The sequence below is a fragment of the Lygodium microphyllum genome, chromosome 1 (assembly GCF_053477565.2).
Source record: "Lygodium microphyllum isolate KBCC chromosome 1, Lygodium_microphyllum_v1.1.10, whole genome shotgun sequence".
Lineage (NCBI taxonomy): Eukaryota > Viridiplantae > Streptophyta > Polypodiopsida > Schizaeales > Lygodiaceae > Lygodium > Lygodium microphyllum.
The window spans coordinates 13,756,317-13,777,825 of record NC_141135.1 but is presented as its reverse complement, the minus strand read 5'-3'; the positions used below and the strand labels follow the sequence as shown (position 1 = coordinate 13,777,825).

The following is a 21,509-nucleotide window of genomic DNA, read 5'->3' as shown; positions in this document are numbered from 1 at the left end:
TTGACAAAAGTGAATACCTAACAGTCTTCAGCTACAAAATAAATAAATTGGTTAGAACTCAATCCTAACCTTAATTTATTATGAGTACACACTCTAAACTCATAAATGTCTATTAATTTAAATATGTATTTTATGGAATCACCCACTTGCACATTAAATTAACAAGATGCCCGAAAAGGACAGGCGTCCCCATCGGCTTTTCGCACAAGAAATCCACCTTGTGTATGAGCCCCAGCAATAAATATAATTTTATGAAATCCATCGCAAAACCTCACGGAATCCACCGTGAAATATGCCTCCTGGCATCAAGTCTAGGTTGTAATGAAGAAGTTTTAGAGCCTTGTCCCCAATCCAATGTAAGGCCATTAGGTGCTTATTTGGGAATATCAACATCAAGTGTCACCCTTTATTGGAAGATATGTGGGCCCACAGAGACACAGAGAGAGAGAGAGAGAGAGAGAGAGAGAGAGAGAGAGAGAGAGAGAGAGAGAGAGAGAGAGTGTGTGTGTGTGTGTGTGTGTGTGTGTTTTTTTAGTAGATTGGGAATGGCCCATTTTGCTTACACGATTCATTTAGAGCTCAAACTTTTCTAGAACAATATTATACGAGCCTTGATAGAGAGAGAAATAAATTTAGTGGCTAGCCTTTACTACAAATCAAGTCAAGACTAGCAAATTCACGAGGTTGAAGGGTGCTGCATAGGTTTCAAAAAATGTTTTCTGTGAGCACCGCTTCAATGAACACTAATAATGGACGATAAAGAGGCGACGGGCTCCGAAACAATTTTCCATGCCAATGGGGCTATGGTTTGAGTGTGGGGGGTGGGGTGAGTTTAACAACTGGGTAAACTCAAAACCTAGGTTGTGCCTTCCTTAGGAAAATAATGAGCATAGGATGAGATGACCTCTATTCCTCATCCTATTGTACTTTATGTGCATTTATACTTTGTCATTTTTTTATTGTTCTCTCCTTAGTAGGCGCACATTCCCCTTTAAGGAGGTTGTTGGGGGTAAAGGCGCTTATGCTTAAGTAACCATATATTCATTACACTAACATTATCCACATACTTGTACATTGTAGCTGGTGGACACCTATCACTATCACTTCATTTTTTATTCTTTTAATGACATTTGAATAAGGGAAGACCGGTCACACGTTGTGACCGTTGGAGTCTCCATATACGATGTCTCTCTCTCTCTCTCTCACTCTCTTACTCCATCTACCATAGCTCTTGCTCTTGTTTGTGTGTTTCCACTCGGGCTCTACCTTTCATTCTTAAATGCATTTTTTCTATTCTTCTTCTCTATTGTGCATAGGTTTGATTTTGATTCTAGGGTCTATTGATATAGCCATAGGTACGTTGGGTAGATTTCTAGGGTATTTTGGAGAGTGGAAACATGAAGACATGGAGCTTAAAAAGGTTAGAGTGGCAGTTGGATTGTTGTTCGTGACTATCAAGTTTATGGCATATCCATCTTGATTTTTGTTGTTCCTCTTCATTGTAGTTACTCAAGCCTCCAAGGCTCCTATAACAAGGCTAGCTCCACCTAAGGCCTTAGCCTAGTACCCCTTCATTATAGTTACATAAGCCACCAAGGCTCCTATAATGAGGCTAGCTCCACCTAGAGGTCTAAATCCAACACCAACATGTGTGATAGAGGGTCTTTGGCCATCACTTCACCCACCTCTTACACATTGCCCATTAGGCTCCATGCATGCTTCACCTACGCCCTCCACACTGTACTCTAGCCTCATGCACATACTTACCCTCATGCTTGTCAATTCCACCTTTGCATGCCCACTCTGAAGCTCAACATACATATACAAGTACCATTTGTATATGGGAATCTACGTTCAAACTACTCTCCCTTATCTAATAGCTAATCAAAAGGGGAATATGAATAACTTGGATGCGCAATAGGTGGGATACATATTCATTAGTCTATTGCCCATGGAAGATTCCTCATCCAGTCCCCTATTGACAGCTTCAACACAAATTTCTTGGTCAATTTCTAACCCTTCTATACTTCAAAAGCTTTTAAGCTACAAAAATATGTGACAATATTTGTACAAATACCTCTCAGTTGCATTTGGTGAAAGAAAATCAAGACCTCATCAACATGCTCATTCATGCAACTTGGAATGAGAGAATTCCAAGAGAGCTTGATCACTAGCCAATTAAAAACTTGGAATGCCTCAAGAAATCACTTACATGTTTTCCAATAGATCTCTTTGTTTGTTTGTTCTTTTCATCACTTTTGTGTGGCTTCCTACCAACAAATTACGTTTTTAGGAGTTTATGGATGGGTTTAATTGTAGGAAAATTTAACATGAACTTCATTAACTATTTCAAATAGATCTAACTAGAAAAATTCTCTTGATGTTGTCACATATGTTGTTTGTTTGAAGCTTGTGAAGCCATACGAGTCTTACAATTTGCTTTTCTCTAGCATCACCAAAGAAGAGAGGTTGAAAACCATTAACGAGAATGCTGTAATAAATTTATAAGCTCATGTATCACTATGGCAACATAGCGTCAAGTTGTCCATTCCTTCGTCATATCCAGGACTAAGTTCTTTTGCAAACAATGTATCTCTCAAATGATGTACTCTCCCAAGGTTCAAGGGTCTTGTTAGTGTCCATATATTGAGTTGTTTAGTTCCTAAAACAAGTTGGAATATGCATGTTCCATGCATGCACATGCACACACCCATGCACGCGCGCACGCACACACAGAGAGAGAGAGAGAGAGAGAGAGAGAGAGAGAGAGAGAGAGAGAGAGAGAGAGAGAGAGAGAGAGAGAGAGAGAGAGAGAGAGAGAGAGAGAGAGAGAGAGAGAGAGAGAGAGAGAGAGAGAGAGAGAGAGAGAGAGAGAGAGAGAGAGAGAGCAAGTTGCAAATCATTAGAAGAGAGGGAGTCTAACATAGAGGTTCTTTATACATCCCATGTAGTGTAATACTTATAATGTTGGTTTATATGGAGCATACCAAGCATGGGTTTATACAAAGCACAATCCTTGGGTATTCTCATGAGAAAATACATATTGATATTAGAGTGATCTATGCATCGAGAGAGTGCTAAAGACATTGTGCGCATCACATGAGCTTGCAATACACAAGCAAGGAGACCAAGCTAAGGATAGAGTGTAAGTCCAAGTGATTCATGTGCATGTAAACAAGCAAGAACTTGGAGTATCGTTCCTTTATTTGCAATATTGGAAGAAGGAGACGACTTTCCCTTGGTTGAGAACAATCAAGTTTGCTTGCATCCCCTCCTATTTCGAAGGATTCTAAGATGAATCTGACGGGACTAGAGCTCACCTTCTCTCTTGTGGAGTCTTTGAAATGATCGTGGATCAATGGTTGAAAGATCTATAAGCATTTAATACATCATATTTAATTTCTTGCAAGTGGTCTAAGAAATGTGTTGCATATTATGTACAAAACGAGAGAGAGAGAGAGAGAGAGAGAGAGAGAGAGAGAGAGAGAGAGAGAGAGAGAGAGAGAGAGAGAGAGAGAGAGAGAGAGAGAGAGAGAGAGAGAGAGAGAGAGAGAGAGAGAGAGAGAGAGAGAGAGAGAGAGAGAGAGAATTGACTTGGGAGCATGCTATGCATGCCATGTAGGATACAATGTAGGGCTAGCATTTCCTTGCCTTCTACATTATATAGAAATGTAGACTAGGAGAGGATTAGAATGAACGTGATGCTCTAAATGTAATGTTATAAAACTTTATAGAATCGAATTTTATGCGTGTTTAGTTTTAGTATTAGGAATTGCGCTTTATAAACGTAATAGATATTTCCTTGATTGGAGGTTGATTATATGAATAATAGACACGAAAAAGAAAGCTCTGCTGTATGACTATTGCAAAATTTTTAAAGGCTTTACTCATATTGAAGTTTTTCAATTTGACCTTTTAAGATTGTTGGAGTTTTTCATATTCTCATGTGTGGAGTGTGGTGTTTATTGTATGCAGAGCATGTTTTTGGTCATTTTCTTGTGAGGAAAAGGAAGTCGTCAAGCCAAAAAAAAAACCACAGAAGGGCAATGCTCTTGCACACGACAGTGCACCGTTGTTTGCATGAACTAAAATATAGAAAAAAAATGAGACATCAACCAAAACAAGGTATTGACTAAGGTCTTGTTTTGAGACATCTCCTACGATAAAATGAGGCTTTCTAGGGAGAAACCACCCAAGTAGTGTTGGCAAAGGAGAAGAGGGGGTTTTCACTCAAGAATGAAGAAGCACTCCTTGTGACTTGGATAGGTTTCTAGTTGTTGGTGAAAACCACTAGAAATGGAAACCACTAGAAATGGATAGGTTTCTAGTTGTTGGTGAAAACCACTAGAAATGGAAACCTCCTCACGAGAACAGTTCACATGAACACTGACAAATATACGACGGGCGGCGATGGGCGGGCCAGCTTGTTTGGTAAGGGAGGACAAGGGAAGGGGAAGGTGGACTGTCATTTGAAAGCGGAGGAGAGTAAAGCTGTGAGTGTATTTTTTTTGCACTGCAGAAGGACAGTGCAAAAGCCAATGCATCATCCCTCTTCCTCTTCGTCTTCCTCCTCCCTGGCCTGGGCCGATTGGGTCCCGGAATGCCTGCAGCCGGCCATCGCCATAGCTAGCGAGCTCCCCTACCACGAGGAGCACATCCTCGTCGACGAAGACGACGCTGAGTTGGAGGAGGAGGTCCTTCACAGCCCTCACGGGGGTGGCGACCCTGACGACGAGGACGATGAGGTTGATCCCGACGGTGGTGGCCGCCGCGGTGCACTTTTCCGCCTAGCCATGGATGACTACCCCAGTGACGTCGATGATGGCGTCGGGGGCGGCAGCACTGGAGCACACCAGCCTTACCGGCATGTCTACCACCACCATCACCACCATCACCATCGCCTGCCGCAGGAGCAGCAACAGGTGGGGAGAAGGGGCACTGTGGTCTGCGTCTCTTGTAAAGAAGTCTATGCCCCTCGCAAAGCTGGGACCTGCCGGGAATGCTACGAGGAGGCGTCCGAGACTGAGCAGATGCTCAAGAAAGAGATCGAGGAGCTGCACGCCCGCATCGCCTTCCTTGGTGCATGGGCTCCGGAGGCCATGGCTGATAATTTTTCTGACCTCATTCTAGAAAGCTCTGATGGGTCCAAAATCAGAGCTCATAAAGCCGTTCTTGTAAGATTCCCTTTGCCAGCCTTTAAATGCAGGAACTGCTTGATTTCCCTGTTCTCGCCTTCATTATTTTCTACCAAAAAACTTCATTGCAAGTAGTATGATTAGGAAACGAGTAGTTGTGCAAAATTTACCTCATTTCACCGTCGCTACATTGAAGCATCTACCTGGTCTGCACCCGAGTCCTCATTGAGCGGTCTTTCAGGAATTCTCAGATAAATGAAACAACCTGCATTATTGGGGATCGGGGGAAGAGAACAGTAGGTTGGAAGGTCGAAGATGGGTTATTCCTGAGTACACTGTCTCAATGCTCATCACTTGGACGACAGGTAGGGATGAGGGGGCTTGCACCAACACTATAAACACTGGGTTAAAGGCAATATCTGGAGCCAAAACCTCATGAAGCTTTATATCTGTGCTATATGGTTGGCTGTGCCTGACAATGGAGGACTTTTGTAGATCTGTTCATGCAAGGATCAGAGAACTGCCAAGTACTGCCTTTGTTTGCACAGAGCTGCATGACTGTGGGTCGGAGGATATCTGCTTCAAAATGGCAAGGCACACGATCTTTGCGCTAGAAGCTTGCTAGGGGCTGTGATGCTAGAGTAAGCTGTTGGTGAGCTAGAACAGCAAATAGCTCACATCTACTACAGAGGCAGGTGATGCTGTCTTCATTGTCTTCACTACAAGCCTGAGTGACTGATTGAGGAGGTATTTTGCTAACTGTTTCTGCCTGAGAAAGAAGGGATGAGAAAGGGGAGGATTTGGGAGGCTTTTAAACACCTCAATATGTAGTCTATGTGTGTGTATACATTAGAGAAAAGATGTCAGTGTTATTGTGTCTTTAAGTGTGACAGAGAGTGTCCATATGAACACCGCCCAGACATTCCCTGTCCTGTCTCTAACAAAGGGCAATGCCTCTCCTTGCCGCCTCTTGGCTGTCCTGTTTCCTATCCTTGGCAAGGGGGGATATGTTCCCTTGCTGTCCCATGGCTGACTGCTTGTGTCATGGACAAGAAAGGGGATGTTCCTCCATTGAGCCGTGAGCTGGGGCTTGTGCTTTTGGTCCATTATTACTATGCTGAGAAATTGCTCTCTTTGTGTGAGAAGCAATGCAAGGGGACAAAGCTAGGTGCCTGTGAGATGCAATTGCTTTGTGAAATTGGGCACAAATTGTTGCTCTCATTTTCAGAGCTGAACAGGCTAGAGTTTATGAATGTACCTATGATGGATCCAGAATTGATTTGAGCCCAACTATGATGGTATCAAGGTGAATGAACATTGGTAGATCAGTTCTGTTGAGAGAAACCATTGAAATTTGAACAATGCACCCTGATGTGGAGAATCTTTGTGTAATCTAAAGAATCACCAAAAGGGGTGCCAAGTTTGGGACCAATAGCTATCATCATCTTGAACTAGAGCATTTTTAAGTTGAAATATACTATTGTAATTAGTGTGTACAACCAAGGTTATTTCCCTGTGGGTTCTCGAAGGCTGACAGCTGAGAGGTTTCCACAGGTGGGAGGCTGCCTAAACCAGGCGACAGCAGATCGCACACGCATGACAAGATAGGGGCAGCAAGTTTCCTTCTTCGCCTCAATGAGAGGTGACAAAAGAAGAGGGGGGCTTGGTAGCTGCACTAGAGTTTTATCCCCCTTTTGAAGCAATTGGTGCCACGAGAGACCCCTTTGGTGTAGTACTCAACTTCTCCCAGCAGATCTGAAGCATAGTAGTGGATTTGCTATCAAAAACCCTGATTCTTGCTGAACTTAGGGGTTCTCAGGTACTTTGGAGTCCCATGCCGATAAGTTGAAGAGCCACTGATCAAAGCAAAAGCTGTAATTGCAGAAATTGCAGTTGATCTGAAGGGGAAAGGTTCGTCCACACTTGATTTGGCCTGCAGCAAGTGTTCTTAGTTTATATTGTGCCCAAACTGTATTAGATACAAGGAGAAAACTGAATCTTGATGCTTCTGGTCATTTGTGACAGCTTGAACTGTTGGAAATTGTAGAGATCCTTCTATATCTCTGTGCACAACAAATTCTAGTGATAGAAGGTAAAGAAATACCACAAGGGGTGCTAATTTTGGGTCCAATCGGATGTCAATTGTCCAAGATTAATGTGATAATGTATTTATTTCAGATTTCTGAATTTCATGTTTGCTGAAAATTGTGTTAAATATGGTTTGCTTTGCATCATGCAAGCAATCATTATCACTAGTGGCCTCTCAATACTCTTCCAAGTCTTTTCGCAAAGAATAGGTCCCCATATCAGTGATTTGTATAGCAAGGTTAGGGTAACCAATGTATCAAATAGCCACAATTTAGTTCGGGGTTTTTGAAATTGAGTATTTGCATATTTTTTCTCAAGTGCTCTAAGTGTTGCATAGCCTCCTTTTAACCTGGTTGCTGTTGCATCTTGAGAGAGAGAGAGAGAGAGAGAGAGAGAGAGAGAGTCTTGTTTCTCTTTTTATCTTTTGTCTAGTTGCTAGATGGATCTAGGGCTTTATTTCATGAGTATGGGTTTTAGTAACACATCAACTTATAATCATTTTCTTGGATTTTAGGCAAGATGTTGCCTAGGGTCACTTTATCGCCATAGCATCCCTGTCTTCCATTTTTTGTGTTCAACTGATCTTCGGTACATTTGGTGGAGACATAATGCGATAGATGGATTCATATGCATATGGTTTTCCAGACATTTGAAATTCATGTAGTATTTCATACTTGTCTGTTTTAAGGCACAGAAGTTTTGGCCCGTAACTTAATCATATATGATAGTAGGTGCATCCGGTGCTAGTACCTCTAGTGTGCTACAAGATGAGATGGAGGATGTGGTTGAGGAGGAGAATGAGCTTCAGCTTGGAGATGAAAATGAGTCATCTTGAGTAGTAGAACACTATAATCTCGACCCTTGACCTTGAGTTCCTTGAGTTGTTTGGAGTCTAGAGTACTATGCAATTCGATGATTCATGATTGTACCTTTATCTGATTTATTATGAGTCATGACCTTTTGTGATCTTAGTGGGCTGATTATGTAAACACCCCGAACAACGTAGTATGCTTAACAATTATGATATTCGCTCGTTTTCGAGATTTAATATAAAAGAGAATGAACACTTAAAGCTGAAAATGAAAATTACTCACAAAATTACAGCCATGAAAATGTAAAAGTAATGGAGACAAGATTGAGGGTTAAAGATGGGCAAACCCCCCCCCCCCCCCCCCCCCCCCCCCCCCCCCGAAGGAATGTATTTCTGCTCAACCCAAGTCCCTTAGGGAAGAGCTCAGTTACAATCAACCTGAGAGTGAGGAGAAGTAATTCTCACTCTCACAAGATCATGCAAAGATGCACAAACACACATGCATTATCTATTATGCAATGATAAGAACTGATTTCTTTACAGTATGAGAGAAGAAAGAGGGGAAATCAGCCTTTCTCCATCGTTGAATAGTAGTACATGGATAGGGCTTGCTTCTTGTTGCTAAAATGGAAGAAAGAGCTTGAGAAGGAGGTGCTGTAATGAGTTTACAGGCTTGCTGTCCTGTAAAACAGCAGTGATAGAAGAGGGAATATGAAGGAATTTGATAATGGAGAAGTGGGGAATGATGATGGGGATGGATGGGGCCAGTTTCTGGCTATCTGGGGGTGCTGTACATGAGTTTACAGCAAAGAAAAATGATGTTGAAAGAAGAAAAACGAGCTCTTATTTATAGGAGAGGAAAGAGCTAGTACAAAAGGGGAAAGTGGAGTAGCACAAGACGAGTGTCCAGCCACATGTCATGAGATGTGACAAGTGGTGGGACACTTGGAAACTTGTGTGACAAGTGTCTTGACACTTGTCTCTTCTCTATGGCCTTCCTTTTTGGGCTGAATACTGTCAAGAATAGAAACAACCAAATTTAGTAAGCACAGTCAGAGTACAGAACTTACTATTTTTAGAATGACATCCCTATTATTTAGGACTAGCATTTTTAGGCTAATTCAAGGCTCCTAAAATTTAGGGATCTCCTAAAATTTAGGGACCCCCCCAATATGGGTGTCATATGAAAGCTTTTTCCGTTTACATCGCAAAAACGGTATCAGAATCTTCATGTGACTTTCTTATGCAAAGAAATGTGCATTTCAAGCTTTCAGCCCACACATGCACATTATACAAGCATTTCATGATCATGCCATCTTGTTGATTGTAACTGTCTGTTCTGGTGGATCTAGCCCACACTTCAAGGCATCAATCTTTTCTGTGTGCGAGTCTAACCTTGATATGCGTGAGTTCTGGTTACAGGCGCCCAATCGGGCCATATAGGTGGAAGTGTGAACTATCTTTTCTCTAACCCACCACGTGGGTCCACCATAACTTGTGACCACTCATCAGTGGCCAGCTCCAATGCACTTTTCTTTATATCTCCAATGCACTTTTCTTTATATCTAATTAGTGCAAAGGAAATAAATTTAATAAATCATTATATAGACAAATTAAAAAAGGATACAAATTCTGTTTCTATAGAGTTGTGATAGATTATAATTTATGACATATGATTCATGACACGTGTCTCTAGTCTATAGATTATCATTCCATACCCTGAGTCCCCTTGTCAAATGTCAATGTCTTTAATGTCTATTTTTTCAAAGTGTGAGCTTTGTTGAAATATTTGCAATTTATGTCAAGGTTCGACGTACCATTCTTATATTTTTCTAGTTTTTTTTTCGAAAAAATAAGAGCAACAAATGATTCTATATATGGGTCTGAATTATACTTTCATACCCATACAAGTATGGAAGTATGAAATGTATGTCAACAACTATGCACAATGCTTTTATTTTTGATTCAACCTTAGGTATCCATGGTCATGTAGGCCTTGTTCGAGGATTGTTATTATGACAAATTAGTTCCATGGCTTTGGCTAGTGTGATCCTCAGAGAGGTGGTTGCTCCATGGATGAATATCATCTGCATCATCCTAATTTTGCCGACTTTGTGATTTCCTTTTTCTATTCTTATAGCCTTGTATTATTGGTAGCCTTTTGCCTTCATGTATTGTTTCCTACTTGTCTTCGAGTATGCTTGGTTGGCTAAAGGCCTTTTGTAAATATTTCAATTCATTAATTGAAATTTGAGAGAGAGAGAGAGAGAGAGAGAGAGAGAGAGACAGAGAGAGAGAGAGAGAGAGAGAGAGAGAGAGAGAGAGAGAGAGAGAGAGGGGTCTCTACTAAAGACCAATTTGGCCTATGAGACATATATCCATGTACAAAAGAATATCCTCATGGTGTCAAGAGGGTGAAAAGTGAAAAAAATCCTATCTAATGTGCAACGAGTGCACATCATCATCTAGGTGAGCCATTGATGTATACAAGTCTCTCCATTTGGGGGCATCAGACTATATGCATTTGAGGTACAGTGCCATGTAGATCTAGCTCCCTCTAGTGAGGATGAGGGATGTATGTTAGAGTGCAGCGAATGCAGAATCTTGTAACTTGACTAAAAGAAAGAAGTGAACATAGTGAGAAGAGAGAGAGAGACTAGAATGTTGAAGATTGCAAAGAATGAATGCTGAATATAGAAGGTAGATATGTACAATGGACTGTGTGAGTATAACCAATTAAAGATCTCTCTCAACTTGTATGAAAAATGAATTGATTGTGATTGGTGTCTAAATAGACAGAAAATAATAAAATGGTATGATTGTTGAGCTAAAACATGCATTATTTGTTGATTAGCCTCTTAAATAGCCCCAAAACACACTTAAAAATGCTCTTTTAGAATAAATCCCTAAAACGGGGAGCGGTTTGAGAGAGTTCAGTGGAAACCCTAATTTTTGGGGTGCCCTTCCACATCTATAAATAGACAGGCTGCCCTCATTCAGATTCATTCCGTTTGTGTAGGTTTCTCACTCCATGTGCAGATTTCAGCCACCAGCCTCCTCCCACGTGGCTGTCTAGCCCTCGAGATTGTTGCCACTCCATCTGTGTTTGCTCCTGTTGTTGGCGCCTTCATCCATGTTGACGTCAGCTGCTGCTGATGACATCATCATCTGCTGTGATCTGATCATCTAGTTATCGCTAGCCACACATTGTTTAAACCTGTTGTTTACAGCAGACTGTGTACGATTTCTAGCCTCCGATCAGTGGTACACTGCTGCGTTTACCGGTTTCTAGCCTCCAGACTCCTGCGTTTTGGTGACCACCCTATTGCCATTCACTATTCAGCACTCCTACACTCCAATTGGTGGTCACAGACTTGGGATCCATCTCCGGTGGACGTCACACTCCGACATTTCTCTGCCCTTGAGCACACCGCACACTCTTACATTCATTTACAACATTCCTTCACTTCAGAGTTGTGTTCTCTCTCTCCCTTCTTCTGTTTGTGGTTGAGTTTCTGTGTTTAAGTTTTGAGTTTTGTGTTTAGGGTTTGAGTTTTGTCCTCTGTGTCTATGTCTGTCTCTTTTGTTTCTGTTGTGGTCGTATACTCTGTGTGTCCTCAGTGCAAATCCTAGTAGTTTTCTTCACAATGATTAGGTTGGCCAATAAAAACAGATTGATAGTTGCATAAATAGGCCGATTGAGAATGAAATAGTGAAAAATTGTTGTGAAAAATGCAGCTTGTCATGTGGCAACATAGTCCTCCCTATCTTGCGTGCACGACTTGCTTGGAATCCTGCCCAAATTGTTGGCAATTGCAAAACTATTACTCTTGAATATGGTGTGTTGCATAGTCTGCCCTGTACATGCATGTGCTTGTCTTGGATGTGACTATATCTCTAATACTCCTCTTAGATCTGGGTTGCATCATAAGGCTAAGGGATTTGGATTGCTATCAAAGAATGGCTTGAGGAAGTGCCTCAGTGAACAAATGAGCTAGATTGTTCTTAATCTTGCAATACTCCACATTAATGGTCTTGTCCAAGATCTTCTTACGAATATAGTGATATTGGTTCTCTACGTGCTGTAGTGATCGGGAGGCACGAAGATGGAGGCAATCGGTGTTTGTCACGCGTAGCGAGACAGAGTGAGAGAGAGCAGAGTAGAGAGTGTGCACGATTAGTGGGTACAATGACGAGTGTATCTCTTTAGGTTTTTAGATAGATATATATGTGTAACTACAAGTACTAAGGGTGTGTTCACACCCAAGCACATTAAAAGGCACTTGGGTCTTTATTCCCAACAACCTCCCACCTAAAGGCAGTGCGCCTTTGGAGAAAAGAATCAGCTAAGTCTAGGTATGTACAAAGCTGAAATACATATGTCTATCCAACTCCCATCCTTTGTTGGCAATGAGCAAACCGCTTTGTTGGAAGACCCTTCATGAGAAGGTCTATAGGATTATCATCTGTATGCACTTTGACAAGCTCAATGCTCTTGCTGTCAAGTACATCTCTAATGAAGTGGTACTTCACCTGCATGTACTTTGTCTTTGCATGAAAGACGGGATTCTGTGCTAGCATGATAGTACTTCACCTGTATGTACTTCGTCTTTGCATGAAAGACGGGATTCTGTGCTAACATGATAGTACTCTGACTATCACAATGGAGAACACGTAACTCTGTAATGCCAAGCTCTCCCACCGTACGTGAAAGCCATAAAGCCTCCTTGCATGCCTCAGTGGCAGCCACATACTTTGCCTTTGTAGTAGACAATGCAACACACTTTTGTAGCGTGGAGATCCGAGAGACTGCTCCTGTGAAGGTAAACACATACCCAAAAGTGGACTCTCTACAATCCGCATGACGAGCATAGTCTGCATCCGTAAAGCCAACAACATATGCTTTCTGCTTTCCAAAGCAGATGCACAAATCCTTTGTGCCTTTGAGGTATCTCATCATACCTTTCAATGCTTTCCAATGCTTTTTACTAAGGTTTGCCATGTATTTGCTAACTACTCCCACTACAAAAGCAATGTTAGGACGTGTAGCAACCATAGCATACATTAAACTGCCAACAACTGAAGCATATGGTATCTTGGCCACTTCAGCCTTCTCATCATCAGATGTAGGGCTGTCCTCTGCACTGAGTTTCACATATGGAGGTAACAGAATCCCAATTGTTTTCCTTCCTTCCATATTGAAACACTGCAAAACCTTGGAGATATACTCTTGCTGAGATAGATAGAGTAATCCGTTTGACCTATCTCTGAGTATTCACATGCCAAGAATGTGATTTGCTCACCAAGATCCTTCATGTCAAAGCTGCCATGAAGACTTTGCTTCAGTGAGTCCAAGGCATGAGTATCCCTGCTAGCAATCAATATGTCATCAACGTACAGAACCAAGATAATTAGGCTGTCATCTGTGGCCTTTTTGGTATACAAGCAGTGATCCACTTGACTTCTATGAAAACCTTGAGACTACATAAATGTATCAAACTTATGATACCATTCTCTTGGTGTTTGTTTCAGCCCATACAAATTGCTTTTGAGATTACATACCATTTTCTCTTTCCCTTTTGCCACAAACCCTTTAGGTTGCTGAATATATATATCTTCATGTAGATCACCATGTAAGAATGCAGTCTTTACATCCATTTGTATGAGCTCTATATCTTCAGCTGTAACCAAGCCCAAAATGGTTCTCAATGTAGTCATCTTGACTACAGGAGAGAAGATCTCATTGAAGTGAACTCCATGTTCTTACTTGTACCCCTTCACAACCAATCTTGCTTTGTACTTTGGGGAGGAACCAAAAGTGACCATCTTGTAAACCCATTTACATGGAAGGGTTTTCTACCCTTTTAGGCAACTGCACCAAGTCCCAAGTGCCATTTTTCTCAAGAGATTCCATCTCTGACAACATGGCTTTATACAATTTCTTGCTGGCATGTCTGTCCAGTGCTTCCTTGAAGCAAGATGGTTCACCACAGTTTGTCAACATGACATAATCAACCACATTGTTTGCACCAGGAATGAATCTATTAGGTTGTCTAGTAGCCCTAGACAAACTTCTTACCCAATGATCATTGATTGCTGGCTGTTGAGCATTTTCAGCTTGCTGTCCTGGCATTTCAGCCTACAAATCAGCATTAACAACTTGATGCCGTGGCTGTTTCTGCACATCTAGTGGCTCATCATTATGGGTAATAGCTGGCTGATCATTTCCAGCATTATTTTTTGCATTTGCAAGTTCATTTACAGCAGGTATTTGCTACTGTACAATGGGCACATTTTGCTGTCCAAAAGATATTTCTTCTCAGAATACAACCCTATGGGCCTTCTCAGTCGTTTTGGGCTGTTTATGCATGCAATCTTCGTGGAAGATAATATCATTGCTGCGTACTATCTTCCTTTTCTTGGGATTCCATAATCTATACCCCATTTCACCCTCGTCACCATAGCCTAGGAAAATGTATTTATAGGACTTTGGCTCAAGTTTGTTGCGTTTTTCTTTACAAATGTGCACAAATGCTTCACAACCAAACACTTTTAAGTGTGCATATAAAGGTTGCTTGCCCGACCATGCTTCTTGGGGAACCCCCTCTCCCCCCTCCCAAAAGATATGTTTGTTGACTGATTAATCAAGTGTAGGGCTGTCATAATAGCCTCTGCTCAAAAACCATGGGGTAATGCAGCATGAGACATCATTGTATGGACCTTATCTTGGATGGTCCGATTCATACGCTCTGCAACTCCATTTTGGGGTGGATTATGAGGGGTAGTGAGCTCCCTCTTTATCCCTTTGTTGTCACAAAATGCCTAAAAGGCCTTGGACACATATTCCCCACCATTGTTAGAGCGAAGATACTTAAGTGTCTTATCAGTCCGATTTTCAGCCAATGCCAATAATTTTTAAAACTTGTCAAGCACTTCATCCTTGCTACGAATAGGATAAACCCATACATTCCGTGTAGCATCATCGACAAAGGTGACAAAATATTTCTTTTCCCCTAAAGATAACCTTGGGATCTGACATATATCGGAATGTACTAAACTCTAGAGGAGAAGATTTCAACGAAAGAGACTTCTTATGAGACGTCAGTGCATGTTTATCATAAACACAATGATCACAATGCTCAAAATCAGCATAACGAAGACAAGGCAAGTAACCCAAACGAGAAAGCACTTTCATTCCAATTTGACTCATGTGTCCCAACTGGCCATGCCACAAAGAAATACTTGGCTGCTTGGTTACGGCAACATGATCACTCACACTAGATACATGGAGAGGATATAAGGTATCACTTTTACAATCTCTGGCAATCACTCTAGATCCCTTACAGATCTTCCATTTCTCATCACCAAAGGTGGCATGAAATCCATTGTTATCTAGTTGCCCTGTGCTAATCAAGCTCTTTTTGAGCTAAGGTACATGCTGTACATGCTAAAGTGAGAAGATAGAGCCATGCTGAAACTGTAGCTGCACACTGCCAATACTTGCAATGTCACATGTATAGTTGTCCCCAAGATGGACAACGCCATGTTAACCCCCTGTATAGTCAGAGAACCACTCATGATGAGGGGTGACATGAAAGGAAGCTTTGAATCAAGAATCCAAGTATGCATGCCATCATTTGCGTTTGCAAGTAAAGCATGTTCACTAAAGTGTGAAGAGACCAAGAGTATGTCATTCCCACTATCATTGTCATGAGTGACTACATTCACCTCTTCAATTTTGACATTGCTCTTCTTAGATTGACTCTCTTTCTTGTCTTCCTTGCTATCATCTGTCTTCTTGCCCTTTCCTTTCTCTTTCTTTCATTTGTAGCAATCATGTTTAAAGTGATCCTTCTTGCCACAATGATGGCATTCAATATCCTCGCCACGTGATTTACTGTGTCCCTTGCTATCAGATTTGCCTTTTTGTTGTGATATGCCCCTAGTATGCAAAGCACTAGAAGACTTACTGGATGCATTGTTCTGCCGATTCATTTCTTCCACAAGTAGATCACTCTCTACATCAACATACAAAAGAATCACATTAGAATTGCTCATAGTAGTCCTGAATGTATTCGAACTCTCTGGCAGAGTGCAAAGCAAGAACGTAGCCTTAAATTCTTCATCAATCAAGAATTTCAAGGCAACCAGTTGGCTGAAAATGGAGTTAAACTCACTCAAGTGAGTAGACATTGCTGTACCCTATTTCATATGCTAATCCATAAGCTTTTTTAGCCAATACACTTTGTTTGCGGCACTTTTGTGTGCATACAGTTATTCCAGTCAAGTCCAAATAGCATATGTAGAATCCAAACCTTCAATGAACAACGAGGCATCAGAAATCGATAGCTTGATGGTTGAGCGTGCAAGCTCATTTAACTCATTCCAATCTTCCTGTTCCATATCTGCAGGCATTTCGGCTCTGGTCTTAATCGGCTTTGCCCGCTTCTTCTGCAACAGGATATTGTAGCACTGTTTTTGCTAGACTGCAAAATTATGTGCTCCTTTAAGTTTCTTAATGTGTATGAGATTACTGTTGTCACTGCTGCCAGCCATGATTTTCAGCCCAAATGTGACCGAAAAATTCAGCAAATCCAGGCCCAAACTGTCACACCAGTGACTAAGGTAAAACAAGTACCAATCAGCAATAAATGACCACGTAGAAGCTTAAATTTTAGATCTGTAAGTAAATTTTCAGAAGCACCAAACCATGTGCTACAGCACTCTACAACTGATTACAGCTGTTCCAAGGGCAAATACATCGCATTACATGAAAAGTTCCAAATTTTAGCTGCAATTTCTGTTTTACATGTACCCATGGGCACAAAATTTGACACACACGTTTAAAAGCCCCAAAATTTTTGTGCTCAAAGCATCAACTATACATTTGCATTGTCTCACATCCATAGAACATGCCAATTTTGCCAAAATAGAGCAATTTCAGCAAAACCCCCAAATTTTTCCAAGTGCTAGGTGTCCAAATTGCATGGAATTAAAACCGCATGTACATAAAATGACCAAATGGTGTACAAATTTTGCCCAAACAGCAAAAGCCCCAAATTGCACGAGGTCCAATGTGCATCAATGTCAAGAAATGGGATAAATTTCAGCCCAATTTTGCATGTACATGAAAATCCCTAAATGACGGAGGCAAAATGTCACAAATTCTTGCAATTTCTGAGACCAATTGTCTTGTCTTGCATCACAATTTCCAAATCTGGGAAAAGCCCCAAATTTTCGGGCCAAGATTGCACAAATCTGTACTCTGTGTGTTATGCGGGCGAACCTCGGTTAGAAGGAGGGGTTTTAAAAAAAAGATTTTGCAGAAAATAATGTTTTGGATGATGGGTCCGTTGACTTGTCAGGACTGACAACGCCTGTTCGTCGGCGCAGGTCTCGTTAGCTACCGCGTTCGTCGTCAACGCGCTTGCCTGTTAGTCGCCACACGCCAGTTGGTCGCCGTGCAATCTCCCGTCGCACAGCAGCGCCCCGTCACGGAACACCGTTGTCTCGAGCCTTGTCGGGTGCCCTGTTGCTTACTTCGTTCGTCTGCGTTGGGCCCTTTCACCAGTCATCTGCGTTAGCACGCGATTGCCCTATCCTGCACCTGGAGCAACTATCGCCTATCCACGACCTGTCACGTGCTGTCCAACAATCTGTCACTGCTGCATACCCCCATCAGTCTTGTCGCCCATGCCTGCAACTTGATGACTTAGACTTCATCAGTCCTGTCGCCCAACCTGCAACTCCGACTCTGCCGATTGCTGACTCATGCACGACTAATGGAGCATTCAACGCCTGTGCTGTGATACCAATTTGTTGAGCTTCGAGGCGCGAGGATTGAGACATGCAGTGCTTGCTAACAATAGAGAGACAGAGAGAGTGCAGAGTAGAGAGGAGAGTGAGCACAACTTGTGGGTACAATCACGAGTGTACCTCTTTAGGTTTTTAGATAGATATATATATATAAAAGTACAATGTGCTAAGGGTGTGTTCACACCCATGCACATATAAAAGGCACGATGGCCCTTTATTCCCAACAGTCTTGGAGCATGACGAGCATCTGAAAGAAATAGCTAGTGGATCCAGCTCCATGAAATCTTTTACCGTGGGTATAGGAGGGGGAAAGAAGAAAAGGAAGGAGGAAACAAAGGCTAAGCCCAAGAAGGAGACAAAGGAGCATTCTTCAGGCTCTGACATAGATTGAGAGAAGCCTCGATACCCACATCATGGGAAGGGGATATATCTTGAAGAGAAGTGTTGGAAGAAGTACCCTCATGTTTGTTCGAGAGCGAAGGATGGAACTAGATAATGTGGGCCTTCCTCTACCTGTGTACAAATTGTTCCCCATGAGTCCATGTTCCTTCATATCCATGTGTTAGAGGAGCCATCTTGACTAGTTGACTCGCCTTGAGAGAGCCCTTGGCCCATTGATAGTGGTGCTTCAAGCCAAATGACTGAGGAGATGCGCTACAAGATTTTCGTCCATCTAAGGGTTAAGTCATTGTTGGTGACATTAGTTTGGTGCCTATTAATGGTGTTGACACATTGGTGTTATTGCCAGAGCACGTTGTTGTTATTGCCGGATCATTCCTCTAGCTCCATTTTGGAAGTCCTACATGCTCTAGACCTGGGCTTTCCACTCCTTTCAGTTTATGGCTTGACTAGACTTGGTGTCCGGGTTGTCTTCATTGAGTAGGCCGTGTTTTGTGAGGATTCTTCTTCAAGAGCTGTTTTAGCGATAAGTTGGTAGGAGAGTGGGCTCTACAAGTTCCATTTCCCTTCTCTTATGCAGGGTCCTCCGAGGTAGTTGTTTATTGCTACACCCATTCTTGCTCGTGCACCATCACTTTTTTAGGTTCTTCCCCATCTCCCACCCTCTCCTCTTGTGGTTCGCTCATAAACCCCCATCCCTTTCAGAGGGGGATGATCTAGGTGATGTGGTTGTGGATTCCTTGGCCCCTACTGTTTCAGAGGGGGATTCCTAGGATCATGAAGAGCTTCTTCATCAATGGTCTACATTGATGGACTCTGTTAGTATTGGCACTCTTCCTATGACCCTCGGATCCACATCACCGCATCCAAGATTTGAGAGGGGGTGTGCATCTATCATCTCTTGCTTGTGAGCCTCAGTTTGAGTTAGACGGGGATATTAGGAGCTCTCACATGTCTGTCATATGCTTTGATGGATGAGCAGCTCACTTTAGAGTCTGCATTTCTTCTTCCAGTTGATGTCTAGCACTTGTGCACCCCCAAATGGCTGTGGAGTGCCATGTCAGCATTTTTATTCAGGTTGGACAGCATTAATGGCCCTATTTATTGCTGGTCGACCAGTTTCCAGCATTTTAGGCTATTTATGGCTGTGCTCACTAGTTGGCAGATCATTCACTCTGCTTTGTGGGTGCCCCATCAGGTGGCTGCAGTCTTCTTTGTCTCCAGTGTGGACAGCAGGCTGGATGTTCTCCGCTTCTGTCACCATCACCGTCACCGTTGGCGCTGCACTGTTTTAGTTGATTAGGTGGCAGCACTTGTGGATGAGAATACTTTGTGGATGGCAGAGAAGGCATTGGATGATGATTGACAACAATAGAGAGAGTAAACTGCAGTCCTCGGAAATTAAAGGGGATGAGAAAATGATTGCTCCAAATGAAGAAAATTGCAATCTGATGATGAAGGTTAGCTACAGGAGCTGGATGCCAACTCTGAGAGGCAGGATGATGATGGAGATGACCTCTAGCGTGTAAGTGACGCTCGCTGAATGGAGAAGCCTGTTGTAGAGTGTCGGGGAGCTGCAAAATGCAAGAAATACTGGTGACGACGGTCTCCAAAACGGGGATAGCTGCTGGGTGGCCAGTGTGTGATCAAACACAGCCAGTTCAATGGTGTCAGCAGCTGCAGCAGGATGAAGGTGGTATGCTGGGCAGGCAATACAGTAGCTTAACACAGGGCTGCATGTGATCTTAGCGAGTAATGAAGACACCAGCAGCTGTACATCCCCTTCCTCACCAAAATGCAGCAGCTGACATACTGGAACTAGGAACAGGTTGCAATCTGGATGGGAAAGTCTCCTGCCAGAAAATGCAGACGTATAAGCAATGAGGAATGACATGGACAGAAGGATGGCCTGTCAGGAACCCAAATGTGGCAGTGGCAACAGAAGAAATCAACTTGCCAGCTGGTTGAAGCGGACAGATGCTGATTCAAATGAGAGTGGGGTGGGGAAAAGACCGGAAGAGTGATTGAGGGGTATATACCAATGCCCACAACATACCTTAATTATCCAGGTTTGTGGTGCATTCATCCTCCCACGGACAATTAATGCCTAAAATCTTTGGTTGCTCACATGGGGTCAAGAGAAGAGCGGCAGGGGATTGGGGGGACACTTTTCAATTTGGAATGTGTAGTTATAGTAGCAAAAGAACAAACCTATGTACTGGCTGACAGTAGCAGGCAGGATATGTTCCTCTTTTGCTGGCTGACAGTAGCAGGCAGGATATGTTCCTCTTTTGGTGTTTCCAGTAGTTTGTCATCTGAGATACTACAGAGTACTTGGATAATCTAAGTGCTTTGCAGGTTTGACTTCTGAAGTTTGTTTGTGTTATACTCAGGTAAGCCGATCCTCGGTTTTCAAAGCCATGCTGGAAAACGAAATGGAAGAAAGCAGGAATGGGATAATAAGAATTACTGATTTCTCCTATGAAGTTCTCAGACTATTTGTACATTACCTGTATACAGCTGAGATTTTTCCAGAGTCTCTGGAAGAGTGTGCCTACGATCTCTTAGCTTTGGCAGAAAAATATAATGTGAAACAGCTGAAACTAGTATGTGAAAGATTTATGATCTCAAAGTTGAGTAATGCTAATGCATTATGCAGTTTTGAGTATGCTTGTCAGCATGGGGCAAAGGCCTTTAAAGAAGCAGCACTTAATATAATCTTGGAGAACATTCATGAACTTCCTGCAAAGGATGAGTACCAAGATCTTGTTGCTCGAGATGCAAGATTGGTTGTGGAGATCTTTGAAGCCTATCTTGGGAAGCAAACCAAATCCAAATAAATCTGGGAGGCCAAATGGAAGTGCTAACTTCAAAGTGGGAGGTCTAATGCTGGTTACTTCATGTTGATGTTTCATGCATTGTTGAAATCTGTACTTATATGTGAAGTGAAATTCAGAACATACCTTGTACAAATATGTTCACTTAAGAGAGCCTTTGATCTTCAAGAGGGCTTCAGTAAAGTCACTTTCATACAACTGAGCATCATGTTAATAATGCACACCATGAGCTCAGGCCTGTACCACCACCAATGCTTGTTACAAATGTCAGACTACCTTAAATAAGGAATGTGAAACAGCAAAGAATTCATGCCAGTTTCAGGAAAAAATGCTTCCAGCTGTCAGATTTGTGCTTTGGGATGAGCACATTTGTGTGTGTCAAGTCCATTTCTGTGTTAAGGAACAAGGATATAGACGTTTTCC

General features: G+C 42.3%; 1 protein-coding gene across 1 annotated transcript; it reads left to right on the top strand.

Moving 5' to 3' along the window:
• The first annotated feature begins 4,477 nt into the window (after nucleotides 1-4,477).
• Nucleotides 4,478-21,254, top strand: LOC148040854 (BTB/POZ domain-containing protein At4g08455-like). The gene is made up of 2 exons (XM_087670576.1): nucleotides 4,478-5,174; nucleotides 20,643-21,254. The coding sequence occupies exons 1-2, from the start codon at nucleotides 4,539-4,541 to the stop codon at nucleotides 21,087-21,089; spliced, it is 1,083 nt and encodes a 360-aa protein (XP_087526702.1). The 5' UTR covers nucleotides 4,478-4,538; the 3' UTR covers nucleotides 21,090-21,254.
• The last annotated feature ends 255 nt before the right edge of the window (nucleotides 21,255-21,509 follow it).

Coding starts and splice junctions, on each gene's coding strand:
- LOC148040854 (XM_087670576.1), top strand. CDS start 4,539: ATGCATCATCCCTCTTCCTCTTCGTCTTCCTCCTCCCTGGCCTGGGCC. Junction 5,175..20,642: donor GAGCTCATAAAGCCGTTCTT/GTAAGATTCCCT, acceptor TGTTATACTCAG/GTAAGCCGATCCTCGGTTTT.